Here is a 22,726-nt window from a genome sequence, read left to right as displayed (position 1 = left end):
CTGAGAAATGGAGTATCTTGTGTGAGGAACAACAAGGCCAGTGTCACTAGATCAGAGTACATGGTGGTTTAAGAAGCTTGAAAGGGGTGGGGTGGGAAAGAGATATGTTATTAAAGGCTTTGAATGCCAATTCAAAGATTTTGTATATGATCTTGGAGGTAATAAGGAGCCATTGGAATTTACTGAATAAAGAGATTACCATAGTTAAATTTACACTTTAGGAAAATCACTTTAGTGGCTGAATGGAAGATCAGTTCAAGTCAGGAGAGACTTGTAGAAGACAGATCCACCAGCAGCTATTGCAATAGTCCAGGCATGAGGTGATGAGGACCTGCACCAGAGTGGTGGCAGTGCCAGATGACAGAAGGGGGCATATTTAAGAGATGTTACAAAGGTGAAATTGGCAGGCCTTGGCAAGAGATTAGATATGACAGTGAGGAAGAGGACAGCAAATACATTGGGAGCGGGGGCAGCTAGGTGGTGCAGTGGATAGAGCATGGGCCCTAGAGTCAGGAGGACCTGAGTTCAAATATGGCCTCAGACACTTAACACTTACTAGCTGTGTGACCCTGGGCAAGTCACTTAACCCCAATTGCTTCACCAAAAAACAAAACAAAAACAAGCAAACAAACAAAAAAACTAACAACAAATACATTGGGAGTCTTGGGTTATTAAGAGGATAGTAGTATACTCCATAGTAATAAGGAAGTTTAGAAAGGGGTGGGGAATGGGGAATGAGTTCCTCTAGTTTAAGATGACCACATCCATTTCAGGATTCCACATAGATACATAGAGATAAGAAACTAGAGGTCAGCAAAGAGATTAGGCCCAGATAAATACATTTGAGAATCATCTGCATAGAAATGATAATTTCTTGGTAACTGATGAGATCACTAAGTGAAATAGTATAAAAGAAGAGGGTCCAGGGCAAAGCCCCTTAGGATACCTACTATTAGAGGGAATGACCTGGATGAGGATTCAGCAAAGGAGACTAAGAAGAAACAGTCTGAGAGGTAGGAGAAGAACTAGGAAAGAGAAGTATCCTGAAAATCTATAGAGAAAATTATCAAGGAGAAGTAAGTGAATGACAGTATCAAAGGCTATAGAGAGATTAAGAAAGATGAAGATTGAGAAAAGGACATTGGATTTGGCAATTAAGAGATCATTCATAACTTTGGAGAGAACAGTTTTATTGGAATGATTAGGTCAGAAACTGGATTGTAGAATTGCAAAGAGAGTGAGAATTAAGGAAGTGGAGGTACCTATTATAGATAGCCTTCTCAAGGAATTTTGCTGAAAAGGACATAAAAGATATGGAATGAAAATCAGCAAGGATGGAAGGACCAAGTGAATGTTTTTGTTTGTTTGTTTGTTTGTTTGTTTGTTTGTTTTTGCAGGGCAATAAGGGTTAAGTGACTTGCCCAGAGTCACACAGCTAGGAAGTGTCAAGTGTCTGAGGCCGGATTTGAATTCGGGTCCTCCTGAATCCAGGGCCGGTGCTTTAAGTGAATGTTTTTTTGAGGTTGGGGGAAACATGGGCATGGGCACTGACTTTTACCCTGGACATCTTGCCATGTACCCTGCCCCACGCCCATGTATAATCCACTCCCAATCCCTCCCCCACACTGGCCCACTTTCCACTTCTTGCTTTGAGAATAGTAATTAAATCAATGATGCCATAGCTTCTGGAAGGGGTATGACAATCCACTGCCCACTCCAGCATATTTGGTGAGTAGAGTCCATGGAAGGACTTATTAATCAGAGTAGTAACAGGGACTGTGAGTGCTTTCTTTCCTTATTAAAATGTAAGCTCTTTGATGGCAGGGAGTCTAACATTTGTACTTTTATCCCCAGTGCTTATCAGAGTGCCTGGCACCATGGTAAATGAGTGCTGTTTGATTCATTCATCCATCCATCCATCCACCTACCTCTTCCCTGTCTAAGCTCTCATAAATGATCCCTTTAATAATGCCTTTTAGGATTGCCATAAATTGAAATTGAGCTCATAGGCCCATAGTTTAAAGAACCAATTTTCTTCCATTGTTGCCTATTTCCAGGCCTTTTTTAAAAAATGACTTTTTAATAATCACAAATATAATAGTTCTGCAGTCATGGTTATAAAATATTTCAGTACTCGGGGATATAGTTCACCTAAACCTCAAAACAGCCTGGTTATTCTACTTTATCAACCACCTCCTAATAGGAGGATGGAGCTATTAACTTCAAAGCCTCCATTTAAGGAGGAAACTCAGTTCAGAACATTTCATTTTTCACCTGGCTGCACTACTTTGGGACTTCGCTGACTTTTCCACCATCCCCCTCCATTTATATACCCTTCACCCCCATCCCCTGCAACCTGCTTTTCAGCTTCTTTTTGTGTGTTATCTTCCCCCACTAGGTTATAAGCTCCTTGAGAGCAGGGACTCTCTTTTCCTTTTGTCTTTGTATCTGTAGGTCTTAGCACAGTGTGAAGATGGCTTAATGCCCTCTTACCATCTACTTATTTGCATATACTTTTATGGATTTATAATCTTACTTGTTTGGGGCACATGTTGTTGCTGTTCAGTTGTTTCAATTGTTTCTGACTCTTTATGACCCCATTTGGGGTTTTCTTAGCAAATATACTGGAGTGTTTGCCATTTCTTCTCCAGTTCATTTTACAGATGAGGAAAGCCAAGGCAATCAGGGTTAAGTGACTTGCCCAGGGATCACATACCTAGTAAGTGTCTGAGGCTGGAACTGAACTTAGGTCTTCCTGACTCCAGGCCTGGTGCTCTATCCACTACACCATCTAGCTGCCCATTTGAGGCACATATTACTCCCTAATCTGTGCTTTCTCATCCTTTGCAATTTCTCCCTGCTCTCTTTCCATAAATTATCCATAGAGAGTCTCCCCACTATGCTCTGCATTCTTTCTTCTCAGTTTAAAAAAAAAATATGTTGTAGATATGAATGAATGAAGCTTTGGGGCTCTCTGTTATCCCTCATTCCCAATTCATGGTCAATTCCATTTATATCTTTTTTGTTCTATCCTTTCCTGCATCAAGATCTTTCTTCTTTTTTTCTTTTTTCTTTTTTTTGCAGGGCAATGGGGGTTAAGTGACTTGCCTAGGGTCACACAGCTAGTAAGTGTTAAGTGTCTGAGGCTGGATTTGAACTCAGGTACTCCTGAATCCAGGGCCAGCGCTTTAACCACTGCGCCATCTAGCTGCCCCAAGATCATTCTTCTTAATAAAGAAAACAAATAAAATAGGAGTTGAATGGTTTTGTCTTATTACTTCATCACTTCATCTGTTCTTTCTTTGATATTCCTTTGACCACCCACACACATACAAAACTAGAATAAGAAAAAACCTGTTTGCTTAACTTTAACTTCCATTGCAAGCTTCAGTTCACTTCACTTGAAAATAACTACGTAGAAAAAGGGGGAAAAAAGAACTACACAGACTTTCCATGCAATTACTTTTCCTCAATACCTACTAGCTATAAATGTTGTTGGAATGAAAACATGGAAAGGCTGATGACACTGGGAGGCAAGTCAAGCACCTGTGTCCTTGTGGATGCTAATTTCAGATTTACAGACTGATTCACTATCCTATATTTTAGAAAATGATCTAACCTTCTGCAGAGGTACCATATCAAATTGCTGATGATTCAAGATCAGCTTTTTAAGGTTGGGAATATACTATCTTAGACACCATGTATAAGAAGTTCAAAGGTTTTTTTGGCCACTCGTGGCCTAGAGTGCACTTAGTTTTGTGGAACAAATTCTGTCAGTGAAAGGGGAGCCATGCTTATCTTCCCTGTGGAAAACTGTTACTACACATCCAAAATGGCATACATAAAAGTATGTGTAATAATTTTCTGTGGCTAAAGGATTACAGATGTCACTGTTGTAAACAAGTGATGATGATAACTCACAATTTAGTTTCCATTAGGCAAGCAGTAGAAGTATGATAGATTGAGGAACTGAGGATGAAATGGGTTAAGTGATTTTTTTCCATAGTCAAACAGAACCAAGACTCAGACCCAGGTCTTCTAGTTCTAATCCCAATGTTCTTTATACTCTACCACACAGTATAGAAATGATAGTTATTTAAAACTATACTCCCAAAGTCTCTAAACTGCATACTCTTTGTTATCCAATAATAACATTGCTAGTTTTATCCTCCAAAAAAGTCAGACAGAGGTCTATATATACAAAAATATTAACAACACTTTTTGTTTTAGCAAAGAACTAAAAATAAAGTAGGTATCCGTCATCAGGGGAATAAACAAAAAAATCATGGTATATTAATGTAATAGAATATTATTTTGCCATAAGAAATGATGAAAAGGAATGGAGTCAGAGAAACCTGGGAAAACTTTTTATGAACAGATGCTGAGTGAGATCAACAGAACCAGAACTAATGACCACAACATTATAAAGGAAAACAACTAGAACTCTTATCAATGATTAATCACAACTCCAGAAGACTTATGGTGAAACATTTCTCCCACCTCTTTGTAGAGAGTTAAGGGACTATGGGTATAGAATGAGGCATACATTTTCAACACACAATCAGTGCAACACAAATTTGTTTTGTTTATTATATGAACTATAGGATCATAGATTTAGATATGGAAAGGTCCTTGGGAACCATTGAGTCCAGTTCCCTCATTCAATAGATGGGAAAGCTGAGATACAGAAAGGTTAAGTGACTTGTCCAGAATCACACAGTATGTGGATAAAATATAATTTGAACCCAAGCCTTGCTGACTTCAAGTCCAATGCCCTTTCCACTACACCACAATGTGGAGGGCTTTTATTGAGGGAGCAGAATTAGGAGGATACAGAAGAACTAGTGATAGTAGTGCAAAAAAGAAAGAACATCAGTAAAACATTTTTTGTTTTTGTTTTTGTTTTTTTTGGCAGGGCAATGGGGATTAAGTGACTTGCCCAGGGTCACACAGCTAGTAAGTGTCAAGTGTTTGAGGCCGGATTTGAACTCAGGTACTCCTGAATCCAGGGCCGGTGCTTATCCACTGCGCCACCTAGCCGCCCCAGTAAAACATTTTTTAGCTAACATAAAAGAGTTGAAAAGGAAGTCTAAAGAGGACACAGACAGGGTGATGTTGGTACTATGTTTTTATATATATTTATATATATAAATTAACATAGTAGTACATAGTGTATATATATATATACTTATATATGTTTATACATGTTTTAAAACAAGTTATACATTTACAGTTTCATATATAATCTTTATTTTTGACCTTTTATATGGAAATGCTTATATTTATTGATGATTTCCTAGTTTATACTTAACTTTTTCTTTGCTCTTTTTTTTTTTTTTTTTTGGCGGGTCAATGGGAGTTAAGGGCAAGTTAGCCCAGTGTCACACAGCTAGTAAGTGTCAAGTGTCTGAGGCTGGATTTGAACTCAGGTACTCCTGAATCCAGGGCCAGTGCTTTATCCACTGCACCACCTAGCTACCCCATACTTAACTTTTGTTTGTTTGTTTGTTTTGCGGGGCAATGGGGGTTAAGTGACTTGCCCAGGGTCATACAGCTAGTAAGTGGCAAGCGTATGAGGCCGGATTTGAACTCAGGTCCTCCTGAATCCAGGGCCGGTGCTTTATCCACTGCACCACCTAGCTGCCCCCCATACTTAACTTTTTTAAAAGAATTTTTTTATAGTTTATAGACTCTGCTCTTTTCAAATTGTAAGTTTTACTCCCATAAAAGACAGAGTTGAGTAATATTTAAGAACTGCACCTGCTGGTTTCTCATATAATCTGGCTACAACATAAGCTCCTAAGGCTTTCATGGGCAGTTATAATTCCTACAATCTAGAAGTTAGATTGGAAGGAAAAATGCAGTATTAGTACTAGCGTCATGGAGTGAAGAATTATTAGTTTTAATTTATCTTCCCTTCTCCCCCAGCTAATCCTTCTTCTGTGAGCCTTAAAAAAAAATCAGGAACAAGCTCAAATGAAAGTTCTCCCTTCAAATACCAAAATTTTATTTTTATTTTAACTTTTTTGGATAGAAATATTTCAAAGATGTGTTATGTACTTCCCTGCCTTCTTAAACAGGGAAGAAAATAGAATTTAACATATTATTTTTTCTTTTTTTTTTCTGGGGCAGTGAGGGTTAAGAGACTTGCCCAAGGTCACATAGCTAGTAAGTGTCAAGTGTCTGCGGCTGGATTTGAACTCAGGACCTCCTGAATCCAGGGCCAGTGCTTTATCCACTGCGCCACCCAGCTGCCCCAAATTTAACATTCTTGAAGCCTTATTGTTATCATCATGAATATCAATTTTGAAAACTATAAAAAAACCATTTTGGTGAAAATCAATATAGTGATGTTCTTAGGGTTTATTGAGATGTTTACCCCTATACTATATAGCTCTAGGCTGTGATGCTTTTTGAGTTCTTTTATCTGTTTTATAGTTCTTTTTCTGTCTCATCCCTCTATCAGCTGTCACTTTTTGCTGCTATTAGTGTTCCTGCTGCCTCTAGCTGTCTTCCTTACCAATTCTAAATTACTATATCTAATCAAAATGGCTAGAAAGTATTCCTAAGAACAGTAGTCTGAAAACATATGAGACATTGATGGGTAAACTAATAATGGGATCTCTCTTGACTCTGGCTCAAACTATAGTTGTAGGTGATATATGGCAATTAATAGTGTGAAAAATACTAAATTATTGCATCTAATATAAGGAAAACTTTAGCACTGTATCTAAAAGAAAAATAAATAGGCAGTGAATTCTGAGTATTTCTCCTATAAGCAAATTGCTTGATCTTTAGTGTATGAACTTTATATACTCATTTTGGCTGTCCAGAGGACTTGTTGGCTTCCTTCCACATTCTAAGCTATGTTTGGATAAGTTAGGTCATCAGAAGTAATGATTAATAACATAATTATGCATTCAGACAAGTTAGGCTTCATTAAAAATAAGCAGGCTCTTGGATTGCTGACATCAGCAATGCATCAGTATTGTATGATCAGATCCTAATGACTATCCAGTATTTTATGTATGTATGTATTTATGTGTATGTATGCATGTATGTATGTGTGTGCATCCTGTCTGGATATATGTATATCTATACTGTATGTGTGTGTGTGTGTGTGTGTATGTGTGTGTGTGTGTGTGCATCTCCAGTATTATATGTGTGTGCCTTGTCTGGATATATAGATTGTGACAAGTAAAACTAAATGTGTAGTTGCCTTATTCTTATCCCAAGTGTAGTGAAAACTATCTACGGTTTACTTATAAATTAGAAGCTTTAGCACCAGTTTTTGGGCATTAAGCATTTATTAGAAGAAAGAATAAAGAGATAACACGTGGAGTTCAGAAAGTTAAGAAACCTATCTACTCTAGAGGAGAGATAAGAGTTCAGCCTGTCCTTCAGTCTGTTCTCCCAAGTCCTCCACCAAGAGGTTGTCCAAAAGACCAACTGAGAGAGGAAGCTCTTCCTGCATCCCCAGAATAGGTAGTCTTTAAACACTGCTTCAAGATAATTGGCTATCATCACCCAAATCCATTGGTTCACTGGACTTAAGGGTGATCTCATGTTGAGGTGAGCTGAGAACAATACCCTCTTCAGAGTCAGGCAAGTGTGGCTTCAATTGAATTAACTTTAAGTGAGTTAATCAGTGAAGTCAATCACTCTCAGTCAATCTAATCAGTCCAAATCAATCTGGGGCTTTTGGGCATCAGCAAAAAGCCCATTATTTTCTTACAAGATCTAGATAGGTATGTGTGTATGTATGTATTTATATGTGTATGTATGTATGTATATATATATATATACACACACACACACGTGTGTGATATATAATGTGTGTGCATATATATAAATATATATATATATTGTCTGGAGGATTTTTGTTTCTCTTGTACAAATTGTTATATATATATGTATATGTATATATGTGTGTGTGTGTGTATATATATATATATATATATGCCATCTTAAGGGGAAAATTAAGATGTATGAAGGTCTAGGAAAGCCAGTTTGACATATTAGCTTTGTAATCATGAGGCAATTCTCTTAATCTCTCAGATTCTTTGATATGCAGTTTTTTATTATGTATTAAAGTAGGAATAATAATACCTGTACTGCCAACTTCATATGGTTATTGTAAGGATCAAGTGAGATGATATATAAGAATGGTCTTTGAAAACTAGAAAAATACTATTAAAATGTGATTCTAAAATGATTTGCAAACCATCAAGTCACTATATAAATGTTAGCTATTATTATTATGTCTTTCCATATCATTCATTTAATCAGTGAGCTTGTTTACTAATTTTCAGATAGATCATCATTACCAAAAACATCTTATTCTATCATTTTTCTTTTTCTTCCAAATCTGGAGGCAGTATTCTTTTTTTTTTAATGACTTTTTTTTGTAGATGTGGCAGAGCAATATTTTCAAGAGAGTATGACTATACTTAAGAAAGCCAGAGGAATAGCCAATGACAAATTTTTTGCAATTCAAGATGAATTTTGCCATTTTCTTCGTACTACTGGTAAGCTAAAGGTAAGACATTTTGGAATAGGACTAACATTTCCATTCAAATGCTCTAAATGCTGATATTTACAATGGGGAATCAACTTAATCTTCAGAGGACTGTTTCAGAATGGTTAGCAGTATCCATAAGAACAGCAGTCTAAAAATATTTGAGACATTGTTGAGTAAACTAATAATGGAATCTCTCTTGACTCTATGGTTCAAGCTGTAATTGTAGTTGGTATGTGGCATTGTTTAGGACAGTAGAGGGAACTGCATTCATCTGAAACCACAAGAGAGTAGAAGTTCTGATTCACTGACTTACCAACCAACTACAGGATTGCGCTTTGTCATGGCATGTGAAAATGTATCAAACAGTCGGAATTTGTCTTTGTTAGTTATGAATATGTATGTGAAACTATTTGACCATCATCCCTAAAACTTAACAACTTCCAGAAATCCACATTTTTATTTTAAAATCAAAACAAGTCTAGCTTTTCTGTGACAAATTTTTATTACCAACCTGTCTTCCTTTGCCACTTTGTCTACTTTTTGAATCATCTATACCCTAAAATATCTGTGTCTGTGTGTGCATGCATGCACATTTGGAAAAGAAGAGCTCATTTTTATATAGTATTGTCCATACAGTATTGTATTACTTGAAGAACAAGTAAAGTATAGCGAGTAAAATAAAACTTCTGTCCCCAGATTCATTCCAAAGTAAAATATAAATGCTTTTGGATGGTCTGCTCTTTTGGATTATCTATGCCATTGGTCTTCATCACATGAGTGGAAAAGTGGTCCTGCTGCGGTGGTCAGGCTTAGCAGTCTATACTGATCCCTGAATCCTGAAATCTAACCAGAGTACACATGTGCCGCTTTGATCAGCCTCTAGAACAGAATCTTTGATGGCCCATGGCTATTCTATGGTGAGCTGATAGCTCATCCTTTTTAATAGTTTGTGGCCTAAAATTTTACTACATATGCTAATATTTATTTATTTATTTGTTTTTACAGGGCAATGGGGTTAAGTGACTTGCCCAGGGTCACACAGCTAGTAAGTGTCAAGTGTCTGAGGCCGGATCTGAACTCAGGAACTCCTGAATCCAGGGCCGGCGCTCTATCCACTGAGCCACCCAGCCACCCCCATATGCTAATATATATTAAAACTGTGGGGACCAATTTTTTAATTGGGGAGTGCTAGCTAAGCGGCTCGCGGCAATACTGGGGCAAGGAAGGAGACCGGCAGCCTCCCTCAAAACAGAACAAGATTTATTGTAACAAGAACGAACTTAAAAAAAAAAAAAACACAAACAGGATCAGTAGGATCAAGGGAAAGGAAATAAAATGGGGAAAGGGAAATTATAATACCTGAAAAAAATACCACTGCCCAGGAATCAGCTGAAAATATGCAGCAGAATACCTGTCGCTTTCCAGCTTCCACCTCGAATGCCCAATTCTCCTCCCCCAAACCTAGAAACTCCCCACACAGCCTCAGCCATTGGGATGGCCACTCTGACAGTCACATGACTGCCCTCACTAGGCTTCCAATCATTATAATTTTGCCAGGCCCATATAGGTGTCAGCGAGTGGCGATGACGTGAGGTGCCAGAGCCCTGGCAACGGCTACAGCCAGTGGATGGTTTGCGGAGCCCCAGGCCAGTGCGAGCTGAGGCATAAAAACCTCAAATAACAATTAATTCTTTACAAAGATAATTCCGTAGATAAACTGTTTGAAACATTTTATCCTTTACATTTCAGAATCATCCTGCAAGTAAAAGGTTTAAAATATTTCATCTATACATAATCACTATTATAAGATTTTGAATTTTGAATTTCATTGTGTCATTCTCTTGCTCAAAATCTTTGACTAACACCCTGCTGGCTATAGGATAAGACCAATTCCCTTAGCCTTACATTTAACGCTCTCTACAATCTAATCCCAACCTACTTTTCCAGATTTTCCTCCCACAACTTCCCTACATGAATTCTTTCCTTAACTCAAACTGCTTTACTTATTGGCCATGTCCATCTAGAATTCCCTGTCCACTTCTCTCTATCTATATCTTTAAAGACTCAGCACGATCTCACCTCCTTTGTGAAATACTCTGTGATCAGCCCAACATAAAGTCATTTTTCCTTCCTATAAAGCCATAACTAGGAATTTTGTCATCAGTGACAAATTCAGCTGAGTATGGAAAGGTGGGAAGGAGAAGGTAAAAATGACCCTAAAACACCTAGAAGAAGCAGGTGGGGGTGCCCTGCCCTGTAGTACAGGTTCAAGTACAGCAAGGCTGGGGATTGGCTTATAGAAATAGGGCATCTGCTAGTTTCCTATTTTAACTAATTATTCTTGACAACTGGGTATTAAACTCATGTCTGTCTGTGCTGCAGAGTAAGTGCTGTCAGATCTTTCTATACCTTCCAAGAAGCCCCACCCTAATTATGATTCTAGTTTACTCCAAACTCCTGAAGCACTTGTTGTGTGTAAAACTCATTTGGCAGGGGGGCAGCTAAGTGGCAGTAGATAAAGCACTGGCCCTGAATTCAGAAGGACCTGAGTTCAAACCCCACCTCAGACACTTGACACTTACTAGCTGTGTGACCCTGGGCAAGTCACTTAACCCTCATTGCCCCACCAAAAAAAAAACAACAACAACAACAACACAAAACCCTACCTCATTTTGGCAGCTAATCATGACTTCAGATATACTGCTCTTTTGTTGCAAATTACTTAAAATAAATTACTTTTCTTGTCTCACCCACCCAGTGAGATTGTAAGCCCTTTAAGGGCATAGGCTATTTTATGCTTCTTGGTATTCTTGACTAAGTGGAAGGTACAGGGCCATCAACAGTCATCTTGATTTTTGTCTTGTTAGTGGACTCTGATGATTCTGGAGGAGGGAGTGAGGCTAATGACTGCTCAGCTCTGCCTCAAAAGTTCAATTCACGTGCAAGTCAAGACATCAGTCTCATGATGTTATGGTCCTCTTTGAGAATAAATGATGAACAGCAAATGCAAGGCACTTGTCAAGTCATTCTTCACCAAGTGCCTTGACCTTAGTCAATTTAAAAAGTTTTTTATTAATTCTTTTTTTTTTCAATTTTGTGTGACTCAGAAGCTAAGTATGTAAGTCATTTGAAAATAGGACTCCTAAACTCTGTTCCCTTCATTGGCCATATACAACTGGTTAGTCATTTCCTTTGGAAACACTTGCAGACTCTACTCTTTCCCTGAAGTTCCATTCATTTCCAAAATGTGTGACACAGCATCAGGCAAGCAAAATAGCTGACAAATCTAAGAACAATTTAAAAAAATGAAGCCAAGCATAATTTACTTTTCTTAAGGGGTTATTTTATTCTGTTTAGCAGAAGTTTCTCATATTAGTAAGAGCATTAAATGATTTGTTTTATCATTGTACATATGTGTACATATATACATCAGCAGGCCTTTTAATCTCTTCAGTAAAGCCCCTTTTACTAATCTGTTTCATGGTGGATAGACAGCTGGCCTCTGAGTCAGAAAGACCAGGTTTCAAGTCTCACCTCTGGACAAGTTACAGTCAACTCTTAGTGCCCATAAGTACTCTTTCAGGCTTTAAAGTACAGCAAAAAGGCTGATTTCCCTTTGAAGAAGTTCTTTATCGGGGCAGCTAGGTGGTGCAGTGGATAGAGCACCAGTCCTGGGGTCAGGAGTACCTGGGTTCAAATCTGGCCTCAGACACTTAACACTTACTAGCTGTGTGACCCTGGGCAAGTCACTTAACCCCAATTGCCTCACCAAAAAAAAAAAGTTCTTTATCTAAAGCTTCTTACACAATTGAAATCACACAGCAAGTCTAAGAAAAAATTCTACCTATATTTCTGAACACATGCAACTCATCTGAAATAAATGTGTGTGTATAGGACTAGACCTGTACCAATTCAGATCTCCCATCTGCTCTACATCTGCTCTACAACTTAGTCTTCAAGAGTATCTTGAAGCATTGAGAGGTTAACAGTCTCATAGCTAGTATATGACAGAGGTGGGGCTTGAAGCTCAAGTCTTTCTGACTCTGAGACTAAGTATCTATATTGTCTCTTATATACACAAATGTATCTATACATATAGATGTATCTGTATATATACATATATGTAACATGAAAGTGTCACATATGGATATTTGAAAATATTCCATAGCCAGTTTGTGCAATTCATACTTAATCTTCAATTGAACAGACCTTTTAATAGAGTTCCAATATTTAGTATATGAGATTCAAATGTTTTGGACAGGATGTTTTTCCTAGCATTTTTGAGTGAACGACTATATAGCTAGGAAGACATTTCATTATTTTCTGACCAGTTCTAGTTTTTTTTTATTCCATTGTTGGAATCAAAGCATTCTAATAAAATAGACCAAATAAAATGTCATGTCATGTTTCTGTTTTTACTTTTAGTATCTGAAATTATTTATGGAAAAAAACTCTGGAATGTATCCTAGATTTTGTAAAAGTACCCAAATTAGAAAGATAGCTTAGGGTTGTTTTTTCATATGTGAAGGGAAGAAGATCCTTCAATTAAAAATATTAAATTATTTCACTACTCAAAACAAATGACCAAATGAGAAAGCAAAATGTGTGAGTTTCTATTCTCTTTAGAAATATGTCATCCAACAGTCCTAGATCATATACTCACATTTTTTCAGTGTAGCTGTGCATTCCTATTTCTTGTTTAGACAAAGAATATTATAAGGTACTTGACAAAACTTCATTCTTCCAAAGAGTAAAAATAAACCTCACTTACATAATATTCATAACAGTCAATGCACTTCATCAACTTCTGAACCTTTCCAATGAAGTAGCTTTTTATTTCTTTTATAGAGAGCAGCTCAAATACTAAAGGAATCCCTAGATGCCAAAGTAGCAACATTTGGGGATGTCAGTCCTGAAGTGGCAGGGACTTACTGTCTCCTTGGAGAAGCAGATCTGGCACATGGAGACCAGAACATGGCATACAGGAAATTTAAGAAGGTAAGCCTAATAATAAGTCAAGGCAAATGCCTGGTAACTCCTCCCTCAACATTTGTTGGGGGTAGGGGAAAATGAGGGGGTGGGGTGAGAAGTGGAGGGTGGAGCTTAGGGCTATGGAAAAGCTTAATTTGGTAAGCTGATATCACCTTTGATCTGAAAAAACCAATATATGATATCTACTTATTAGCTTGGAGTTCTGCAAATTTCATTTTTAACTGAATTTTATTCTTGGAGTACCTTCTAATTAGTTATGAAAATATGTAAAACATGGAGCCCAAGAAAGGATGTGCTTACTAATACCTAACAAGAGTAAAAGAGCTAACTCTAGCACCAAAAGGGATGTGTTGGAATTTATGGCATCTCAGGCTGCACCTAGAACTGAAAAATGCCAACAAAACAGACCAAAATACTAGGCCCTCAGGCTACAGGGCCTAAAGTGGGGGGAGGAGGGCAGTTTAAAATGTAGCCCTTCTCCCACCCAGCTCAGAACATGGTGCCCATGCTATGGATAAATGGGACCTTCACTCGCCCATACCTCCTATGCTGCAGGAGAGAGAGGGAGACTATCCCTGTCTGTTGGTAGCAAAGGCACAGTCTGTTCTGACTAATCTCAGAAGCAAGTCTCTGCTGTCTCCCACATGGGTGCCTCCATTTTAGGTGCCCTTAGATCTAGGCATATGCAAAAGCCAGATTATAGGTATAAGTATTAACTCTGTGTGGGAATACAGGGAAGAAAATATTGAGAATTGAAGTTAATGTAAAATTAAAATGTATCAAAATAATTCAAATAAAATGTGGCCCCTAGACCTAAGCACAGCATTATAAAGTTTGTAGTGAGGTTGCTTGGTCCTTTTGATTTCAAGGGGCTGTTGCCAGCCTCTGGGTAGTGCACTATTGTTTAAGTCGCTCCTGATAACCTAAAAATCCAAAAGGACAAGGAAAGCTAAGGATTGTAGCCATTATAAGTCCCTGCTTATAACCTACTGACCCTAAGCTACCTACCATTGCCAATTTTCTGTCTGTGAATAAATCTGTCTTCACGAATCAGGAATGAAGTTGGAGAGGGGTAATGGAGTATATGACAGCTATTCTTAGGTATCAGGAAGAATTCAAGGATAAATATATAGGATAAAAGACCTTTAAGGCAGAGGCAGCTAGGTGGTGCAGTGGATAAAGCACCGGCCCTGGATTCAGGAGGACCTGAGTTCAAATGCAACCTCAGACACTTGACACTTACTAGCTGTGTGACCCTGGGCAAGTCACTTAATCCTCATTGTCCCACCCAAAAAAAAAAACAACTTTAAGGCTTCAAAGTCTGACCATCACATCCCCTTCCCCACTCATACCCCCCCACACACACACACACATTTTTTCAGATGGGGAAATTAAGGCCCAGTGAAGTTAAATGACTTGGCACAAATCATGCTGCATCATAGGTGGCATTTGAACCTAAATCCTCTGATTCCAGGTCTCATGCCTTTTCAATTGTACCACCCTCACTGCCTCCATGTGAGATCCAGTCTTAAAGGGCAGACAGAGGCTAAGGGGAAGAGTCATATGATTCACATCCATTACTGGTTTCTAGAAACTAAAGATCAGTTCAGTTGTAAATAACTCTTGGATTTAATGAGCCTTGGCACAAATGAAAAAAGGCAACTTTTTATTTCTTTAATTTATACATTAAAATTCTATTAATTATAAACTTCAAATACATCTTCAACATTGTGAAGGTAAGAAAGACATAAGCTTATTTAGCAGTCTGACAAAATTAAAGACAAAGACACTGAAACATGTATTTATGTTTTGTGTATTGTGTGCATGTATGTGTATACACACACATATATACATATATGTGTACATTATTTTACTTAATCTAAGGCCAGTGGCTGGCTCATCAGTGAACATGCAGGACACAAGTGATTACCAAAAGCAGGCTCTGTTACATCTGCTGCTAAATGGGAACTTTTTCAAATGCCATATTTAGCATTTGGGTTGTGTGAAGCCAGCAGCTCTTAAAGTTACCAGCTAAGTGTGGATTTTCTGCTATTTGTATCACAACAGCAGCTGTAATTCCTAAGTTTCCAGCTAGTAGCCTGGAATCCACTTAATTGTGGCTTTTCCAGATGTATTCTTATGGTGAATGGTCTAAAGCATGGTTATTAAGGATATGAAAAACAGACTAAGGAAGCAAAGCAGAAGGTAGGATTAAATGACTATATAGCACACTGGATCATTTATCTGCCTGTAATGAAAATACAAGGATTCTGTTGGCCTCCAAAGGGAATTTAAATGCTCAAAATCAAAACATTTTTCCATCATAAAACCCTGTTTTTTCTCCTTAAAGCAAGTATAATTGTGGCAGCACAGGTGGCACTGGCCCTAGACTCAGGAGGACCTGAGTTCAAATACGGTCTCAGATACTTAACACTTACTAGCTGTGTGACCCTGGACAAGTCACTTAACCCCACTTGCCTCACCAAAAACAAAACAAAACAAAATTTTAAAAAACAAGTATAATTGCTAGCATTTCAAGGTAGGTAACAACATTCAAAAAGAATTCATAAGTAGTTTTATAGTGGCTACTAAAGAAAGGTGTTGAACACAACTGATATTGTGGAAACATCAACATTAGTTGTGAAATTTTTGTTGTTTAGTTGTGTCCAACTCTTTGTGTCCCCATGGTCCATAGCACACTGGGTCTTTCTATCCTCTCTCTGCTGAAATCTATTGTGAAATTAATTGTTCTTAATTCTCCAAAATTGTAAGTTTATTTGGATTTTGCCCATTGCCTCATTAAAGTAAACTCAAATACTGAAAAAATTCACCATACAATAAAATTATTATTTTATAGTTTCCTTCAATAAACTCAAAGCCTACTGCACCTAGTCTTATAAACAGAACAAGGAGAAATTATTTATATAGTAAACTCTTCTGTGTTCACATAGAGAACATGTCTAAAATCTAGAATTCATATCTCCCAACCTGTTTGATTAGCTCTGCAGCCACATTTTAGATATAATTCCCTTAGCATTTATATTCCTTCAAATCTCACTATTTCTTTGGTATATCACTAATTCTGTACTCATTTAGGTAAAACTTACCCAAAGCCTCTGATGGTCTAAACACATCTGATGTAAATTTTTTTCAAATATATAGAAACCTAGGTTGACAACTTTTCTACTCATGGCTACAGAATCTATAGCCATGAGTATATAAATGATAGTCCCATCATATTTGACTCCCACCTACCAAAGGGAAGAGAAATACCTCAGAGAGCAACTATTTAGTAACTGTGTTTAGACACACAAACAAGATGTTACTGTACAAAATAATTTGTTTATAAAGTGCTTCTATGCATAACTAGAAAAAAAATAAACAAACCTGACCAAGAACAACAGACAGGTCTGCTAGGCAAAAACACGTCATGAAATCTAACCTCTTCGTTTTATAGATGACAAAATTTAGACTCAGATATGTTAAGGACTGAAGGCCACACATCAAGGTTGAAGAGTAAAGACTTAAGCCCAGGTCTCCTCTGTTCCCATCCAGTGATCTTGCCTCTACCTCATGCTTATCCTCTGTCCTATCCTGTTTGGTGGCTCAACTACTTAGAGGGTCCAAAAGTAATCAGTGGGGGCAGCTAGGTGGCACAGTGGATAAAGCACCGCCTTAGATTCAGGAGGACCTGAGTTCAAATACGGCCTTAGACACTTGACACTTACTAGCTGTGTGACCCTGGGCAAGTCACTTAACCCTCATTGCCCCGCAAAACAAAACAAACAAACAAAAGTAATCAGTGTACACTCAGGAACAGAAATGTACTTTTGTACAGATTGTCCAGGTTATGATGGTATCTAGAATTTTTAGGGATTTAGATACTGAAATAACTTTGAACATCTATGTTCATCTGTAAGCATTAAGATCATAAATGAATCACCTTCATCAAAAGATATTTAGCAGGGTAGCTAGGTAGCAGTGGATAAAGCACCGGCCCTGGATTCAGGAGGACCTGAGTTCAAATCTCACCTCAGACACTTGACACTTACTAGCAGTGTGACCCTGGGCAAGTCACTTAACCCTCATTGCCCTGCCCCCTGCCCCCCCAAAAAAGATATTTAGCATATCCTTAAGTAAGTTATCCTAATATCGGAGAAAGAGTGATGTTCAATAAGAGAAAGGGAAGAAAATACATTTGGGAAGGGAAAACAAAAACTAAACCTAGAACAATGGGCTACATAAGGGTATGGATGTTAAGGAAAATATAATTTGCCCAACAGCATGCCAAACAGGCCACTGCATATTGTAGTGGTATTATATAATTCACAGGTTAAAAACTCGCCAGTGCTTCCCCTGCTTCTACCTCATCTCCATTCAGATGACTCATCCCTCTTGCAACAAAATTAATTTCCTTTAATAATTTGTTCTTCCTCCTTAAGTCTCCCATAGTAGAGATGCTAGCAGAGATGTCAAACTCCCAGAGGGCTGCAGGTGGATGTGTATCTGGGGATCAGATTAAGATAAAATTGGGAAATATTTAACAAAATATAAATACAGTATAGCATATATGTTAGTTTGTGGTTTTCTAATTCTATATGACCTGCAGGGATCCATTTCTATTTTTTTTTTTTGCAATCCATTTCTCTTTGAGGTTGATAGCACTACATAGTATTTCCCTTCCCCAACCTGCAAAAATCAAAGCCGTTTGTCATAAACTCCTCCTCTACCACTTGACATCATCCCCTATTATCCTCCTTTACTTCAGTCTCTTTGAAGAAGTTGGCCTTTCTCACCAAGGCTAAACTTTTGCATGTACCTTTGATTCATTCCCCTCCTTTCTTCTCCAGCATATACTTCTACTAGTCTCTCCCTATATACTAGTTCTTTCCCTTCTGTCTACAAAACTCACAAGTCTCCCTCTTTCTGCTAGCTAAGCTATCGTCCTATATCTTTCCTCCCTTTCTCAAACTGTTTGTACTCACTTGTATCTACTTCCTCTCCCCTCATTCTCTTCTAAACCCAACCACATCACCAAACTGAAAATACTCTTTCCAAAGTTATCAGTTATCTCGGGCCTCATTTTTCTTTACCTCTGCAGCATTTGACACTATTGACCACTGTCTTCCTGGATACGTTTTTTACCTTGTGTTTTCATAACATTGCTTTCTCCTAGTTCTCCTACTTATCTCTTCCTTCTTAGACTCCCTTATTGAATTATCATCCATGTTATGCCTGCAAACTGTGGGTCTACCCCAAGGCTCTGTCCTTGGCCTTCTTTTTCTTTCTTCATTCTTTCATTTGATGACCTGATAACTCCCATGGATTTAATTATCATCTCCATGCAGAAGATTACCAGATCTATATATCCAACCCTAGTCTTTCTTCTGAGATTCAAGTTTACATAAGAACTACTTAATGGACATTTGGAACTGGATAAGCATCTCAGACTCAGCATATGCAAAACAGGAATCATTATCTTTCTCCCTAATCTCTGTCCTCTTAAGGCTACCATTATCCTTTGAGATCACCCAGATTCACAGATGTAGTGTCATCTATCCTTGGCTCTTTGATCTCTTATTCCATTTATTGGGTCAATTGTTAAATCCTATACTTTTTACCTCCACAATACCTCTCACATATATTACCTTCTCTCTGCTCATATAGCCACCATCCTAGTATAGGCCCTTATCACCTCTCTCTTGGCTTATTGTAAATGCTTCCTAAAATCACCAAACTGATTTTCCTAAAAGATCTGATCATGTTATTCACCACCATCCCCTACACACACTCAATAAATTCTAGTGGCTCCCTATTACTTCCACAATCAAATATTTATTCCTATTTCTCATTTAACGTCTTCACAATCTGGGTTCATTGAGGCTTTCCAGCCTTATTACACATTATTTCCCTCCACACATTCTACAGTCTTACTATGCTGATCTACTTATCTTCACATACAACACTCCATCTTCTCCATGGCTTTGTACCAGCTACTCTGCCATGCCTGGAATTCTCTCTCTCATTGCTACTCCTTGGAATTCTTGGTTTCCTTCAGAGTCTGTACAAAAGTACCTCTTTCTACCCAAGGCCTATATTGGATCCCCCAACTTCTAGTACTTTCCTTCCTCTCCCCACATCAGTAACTTTGTTTTGAATGTGTTTTGTATATACCTATATAAACATATGTTGTCTCTCCCATTAGAATCTAAGCTCCTTAAGGGAAAGACAGTTTTGCTCTTATCTTTGTATCGCCAGCACATACTATGTATAGCAGTCACTTAATAAATACTTAGTGAATAATTTAATTTTGAAATGCTTGATTTTTATGGCATAGAAAGTAAACATAAGTGATTTGACACATTTATTTCACAGCAGATAAATATAAAAAAAACCTTAGCAATATTTTTAATCCATCTGGATTCTTTTCATTCCAATTCTATATCAACTTCAAACCAAAGTGAGAAATTCGCTTTGTGTTGCTAAATCCAAAGAAGGGTTGCCATTTGAATCCTTAGTAAGGAAGGATTTGGAGAGAAGAGAATATAAGCTATTAGAACTGTGGAACTTCCAAACATCAAGATTTTGGGTTGTCTTTGCTCATTTTGCCTTAGTCAGTCTATGTTTTTAAAGTAAAATGGAAATACATTTTACTCAAACCCAGGAGAAATGAAATTATGATAGTACAACATTTTGTAATCAATTTACTTTGCATTTCTTGCTAATATCACTATAGACATTTAAAACATTCCCTGGTCAGATCATTGATGAAAACACTGGGTGTGAAAAACAACTGCTACATTCATATTAATTCCTTCATTAAGCAGCCATTTATTAATGTGCCTACTGTGTGCCAGGTATGAGGCTAAGCTTTTGGTAAGCAAAGACAAAATAAAATTAAACACAATCCCTACCCTTAACTAACATATTCTCTTGGATTAATAGAAAGAGTATCTACCTTGTCTTCTTTATTTATTGTGACATTCTTGACCATAGTAATTATAATATGAGCTTTGGTTATATGTTATCAATCTATTTCAGTTTCTGATCTGGCATCCTTTAAAGACTGTTTGAGCTAGATTTTAGCCAAAGATACAGAATGATCATTAGCAGCAGCATCTCTCTTCCTGGGCAAGAGATCTAGAGAACATTGCATGTGTGTGGCTTTTTGATGCTCCATGTATTTTGCAGAATGGTAAATCCAATTGTCTAATTTTTGGTCTTGGAGCAATAGAGCTACTAAGAAAACTGTTACCAGCTTCAGCCACCAAAAGTGTCAAAGAATCAAGAGGTAGGCTAATGATGATTTTAATAAACTGTCAAAAACCTTATCATTTTTTTATGGAAGTATATGATGAAGACTGAAACATTTGAGACTACTTGGGTTTTCTTTCCTTAGATTTTTGTAAGTAAAGTGAAATAGAACAAATACATTGTGTATTTGCATCACTCAATCAGCAAGCATTTATTAAGCATCTATTATGTAGCCAAACACTGGGCTAGGTACTAGATACAGAGACAAAAACAAGACAATGCTTTCCCTTGAAGAGCTTATATATGTATATGTATATGTGTATGTATGTCTTTGTATACATATATGTATACACAGACATTTGGGAGGGGGAAGTCAACATGTACACACATAAATGTATATAAAACAGATAAATTAATACAGGATAACTGGGGGATGGCTTTCAGCTGGTGGGTTCAGAAAAGGCTTCAGGAAATAGCATTTGATCTGAACATTTGTCAACAAAATTTTAATGCTAAGGTGAATGAATTAACACCAAATCAGCCCTTCTCAAAATGAACTGCATCAGAGGCTCTCATAAATATGTAAATACAGAAGACTGTGTATATTTAAAATTAAACCTGACCTTTTAAAGCTGAGTGAAGGTATTTCTTGTTTTGTAAGAGAAAGGAAATAAAGTCTATTTTGGTAGGAAGTGTCAGCTGCTAAAAAAAGAAATCTCGGGTGAAATTTTTGGATAAAACAAAATGTGAGACTCTTCTCTATTATCCTAAAACAATAAATAATTTTCTAAAATTTTTCTATTTCCAAAACTGTAACATTCTGTTCCATCATGGACAATAGCAACCAGACACAAACTTTAAAAAAAAGGTCATTTCCAGATGAAAGCTATCCTTGAGCTATAGACAAAGGCTGTCTTTTTGCAAATATAGCACGAGAATCCAAAAACGTTTTAAAGTTTTTAAAAATCTCTTTTTTTATGAGATTTGTTCTGTCCCAAAACATAAACTTTAAACAAAATAGCTGCATTCTTGGAGTCTTATCGATACTGCACAAAACTTCCAGAGGCTTGAGCCCATTAAGACACAACATTTTAGTAGCTTGCTGTATAATTATCTTGAGTATATGAAAGTGGCTGACAGAGAGGATAAATAAACCAGATCTATGGTTAGTCCCCAAATATTGTTTTAGCTCTTAACTTTAACCCTATTTTTACCATTTTTTTTCTCAAGTAAAGCTGCCAAAATTTAAATTTTACCTTTTGTGTGTTCAAATTCTGGTATATTAAAGTGGCTAAGGCAGGAAACAGGAAGGAGAAAGTAGAGGCTCGGTATTCTACAAATGCATAATTCACCTTTACACTACTAAAAGTTTCAATTATCTATATAACAATGAACATCTAATTCTAAAAGTGTTTAGAAAAGTCATTTCAGGTTCTAGGCCTCAGTTTCTTCATCTGCAAAATGAGTGAGCTTGACTTTATGATATTTTATATTTCTTATTTTCCAGATAACAACAATAATAACATTTATATGGAACTTTAAGGTTTGCAAAGTGCTTTACATATGTTAATTCATTTGATCCTCACAACAATCCAATGAAATAGATGCTTTTATTATCCTCATTTTATATATTTAACATTCTTTTATTATAGTATATAAATAATGCATGTTACATATTATTCTTGGCAATTAAAAAAAGAAGGGAGTTTTATAATAAATTTAAAAGTCTAAAAAAATTAAATTTAAAAGCTAAAAGCCTGTGGGTGTTCATTTAAATTGAAATGAGATAAGTGCTAGATAGAACAATAAAACTTAAATTCAGCTACTATGGTCAGTAACAATGTTGTCTATTGCTGTTAATGTTTAAACCCTTAAAAATATCTGAAGAGTTATTCATTTCTGCATTGAAATATATATATATGTATATATGTGTATATTAAGTAATAGGTGTAAAGCACT

At 37.0% G+C, this 22,726-nt stretch overlaps 1 protein-coding gene across 1 annotated transcript in view; it reads left to right on the top strand.

The window, feature by feature from the left end:
• The window catches only part of TTC23 (tetratricopeptide repeat domain 23), an 86,871-nt gene that overhangs the window by 61,930 nt on the left and 2,215 nt on the right, over positions 1-22,726 (top strand). Inside the window, 2 exon segments of the mRNA XM_043980645.1 lie at positions 8,412-8,539; positions 13,370-13,519. Coding sequence (XP_043836580.1) covers positions 8,412-8,539; positions 13,370-13,519 — 278 coding nt within the window.

This window comes from Dromiciops gliroides, chromosome 2, assembly GCF_019393635.1.
Source record: "Dromiciops gliroides isolate mDroGli1 chromosome 2, mDroGli1.pri, whole genome shotgun sequence".
Classification (NCBI taxonomy): Eukaryota; Metazoa; Chordata; class Mammalia; order Microbiotheria; family Microbiotheriidae; genus Dromiciops; species Dromiciops gliroides.
Note: the sequence above shows the minus strand (reverse complement) of the source record. Positions and strands in the feature narration are given on the sequence as shown.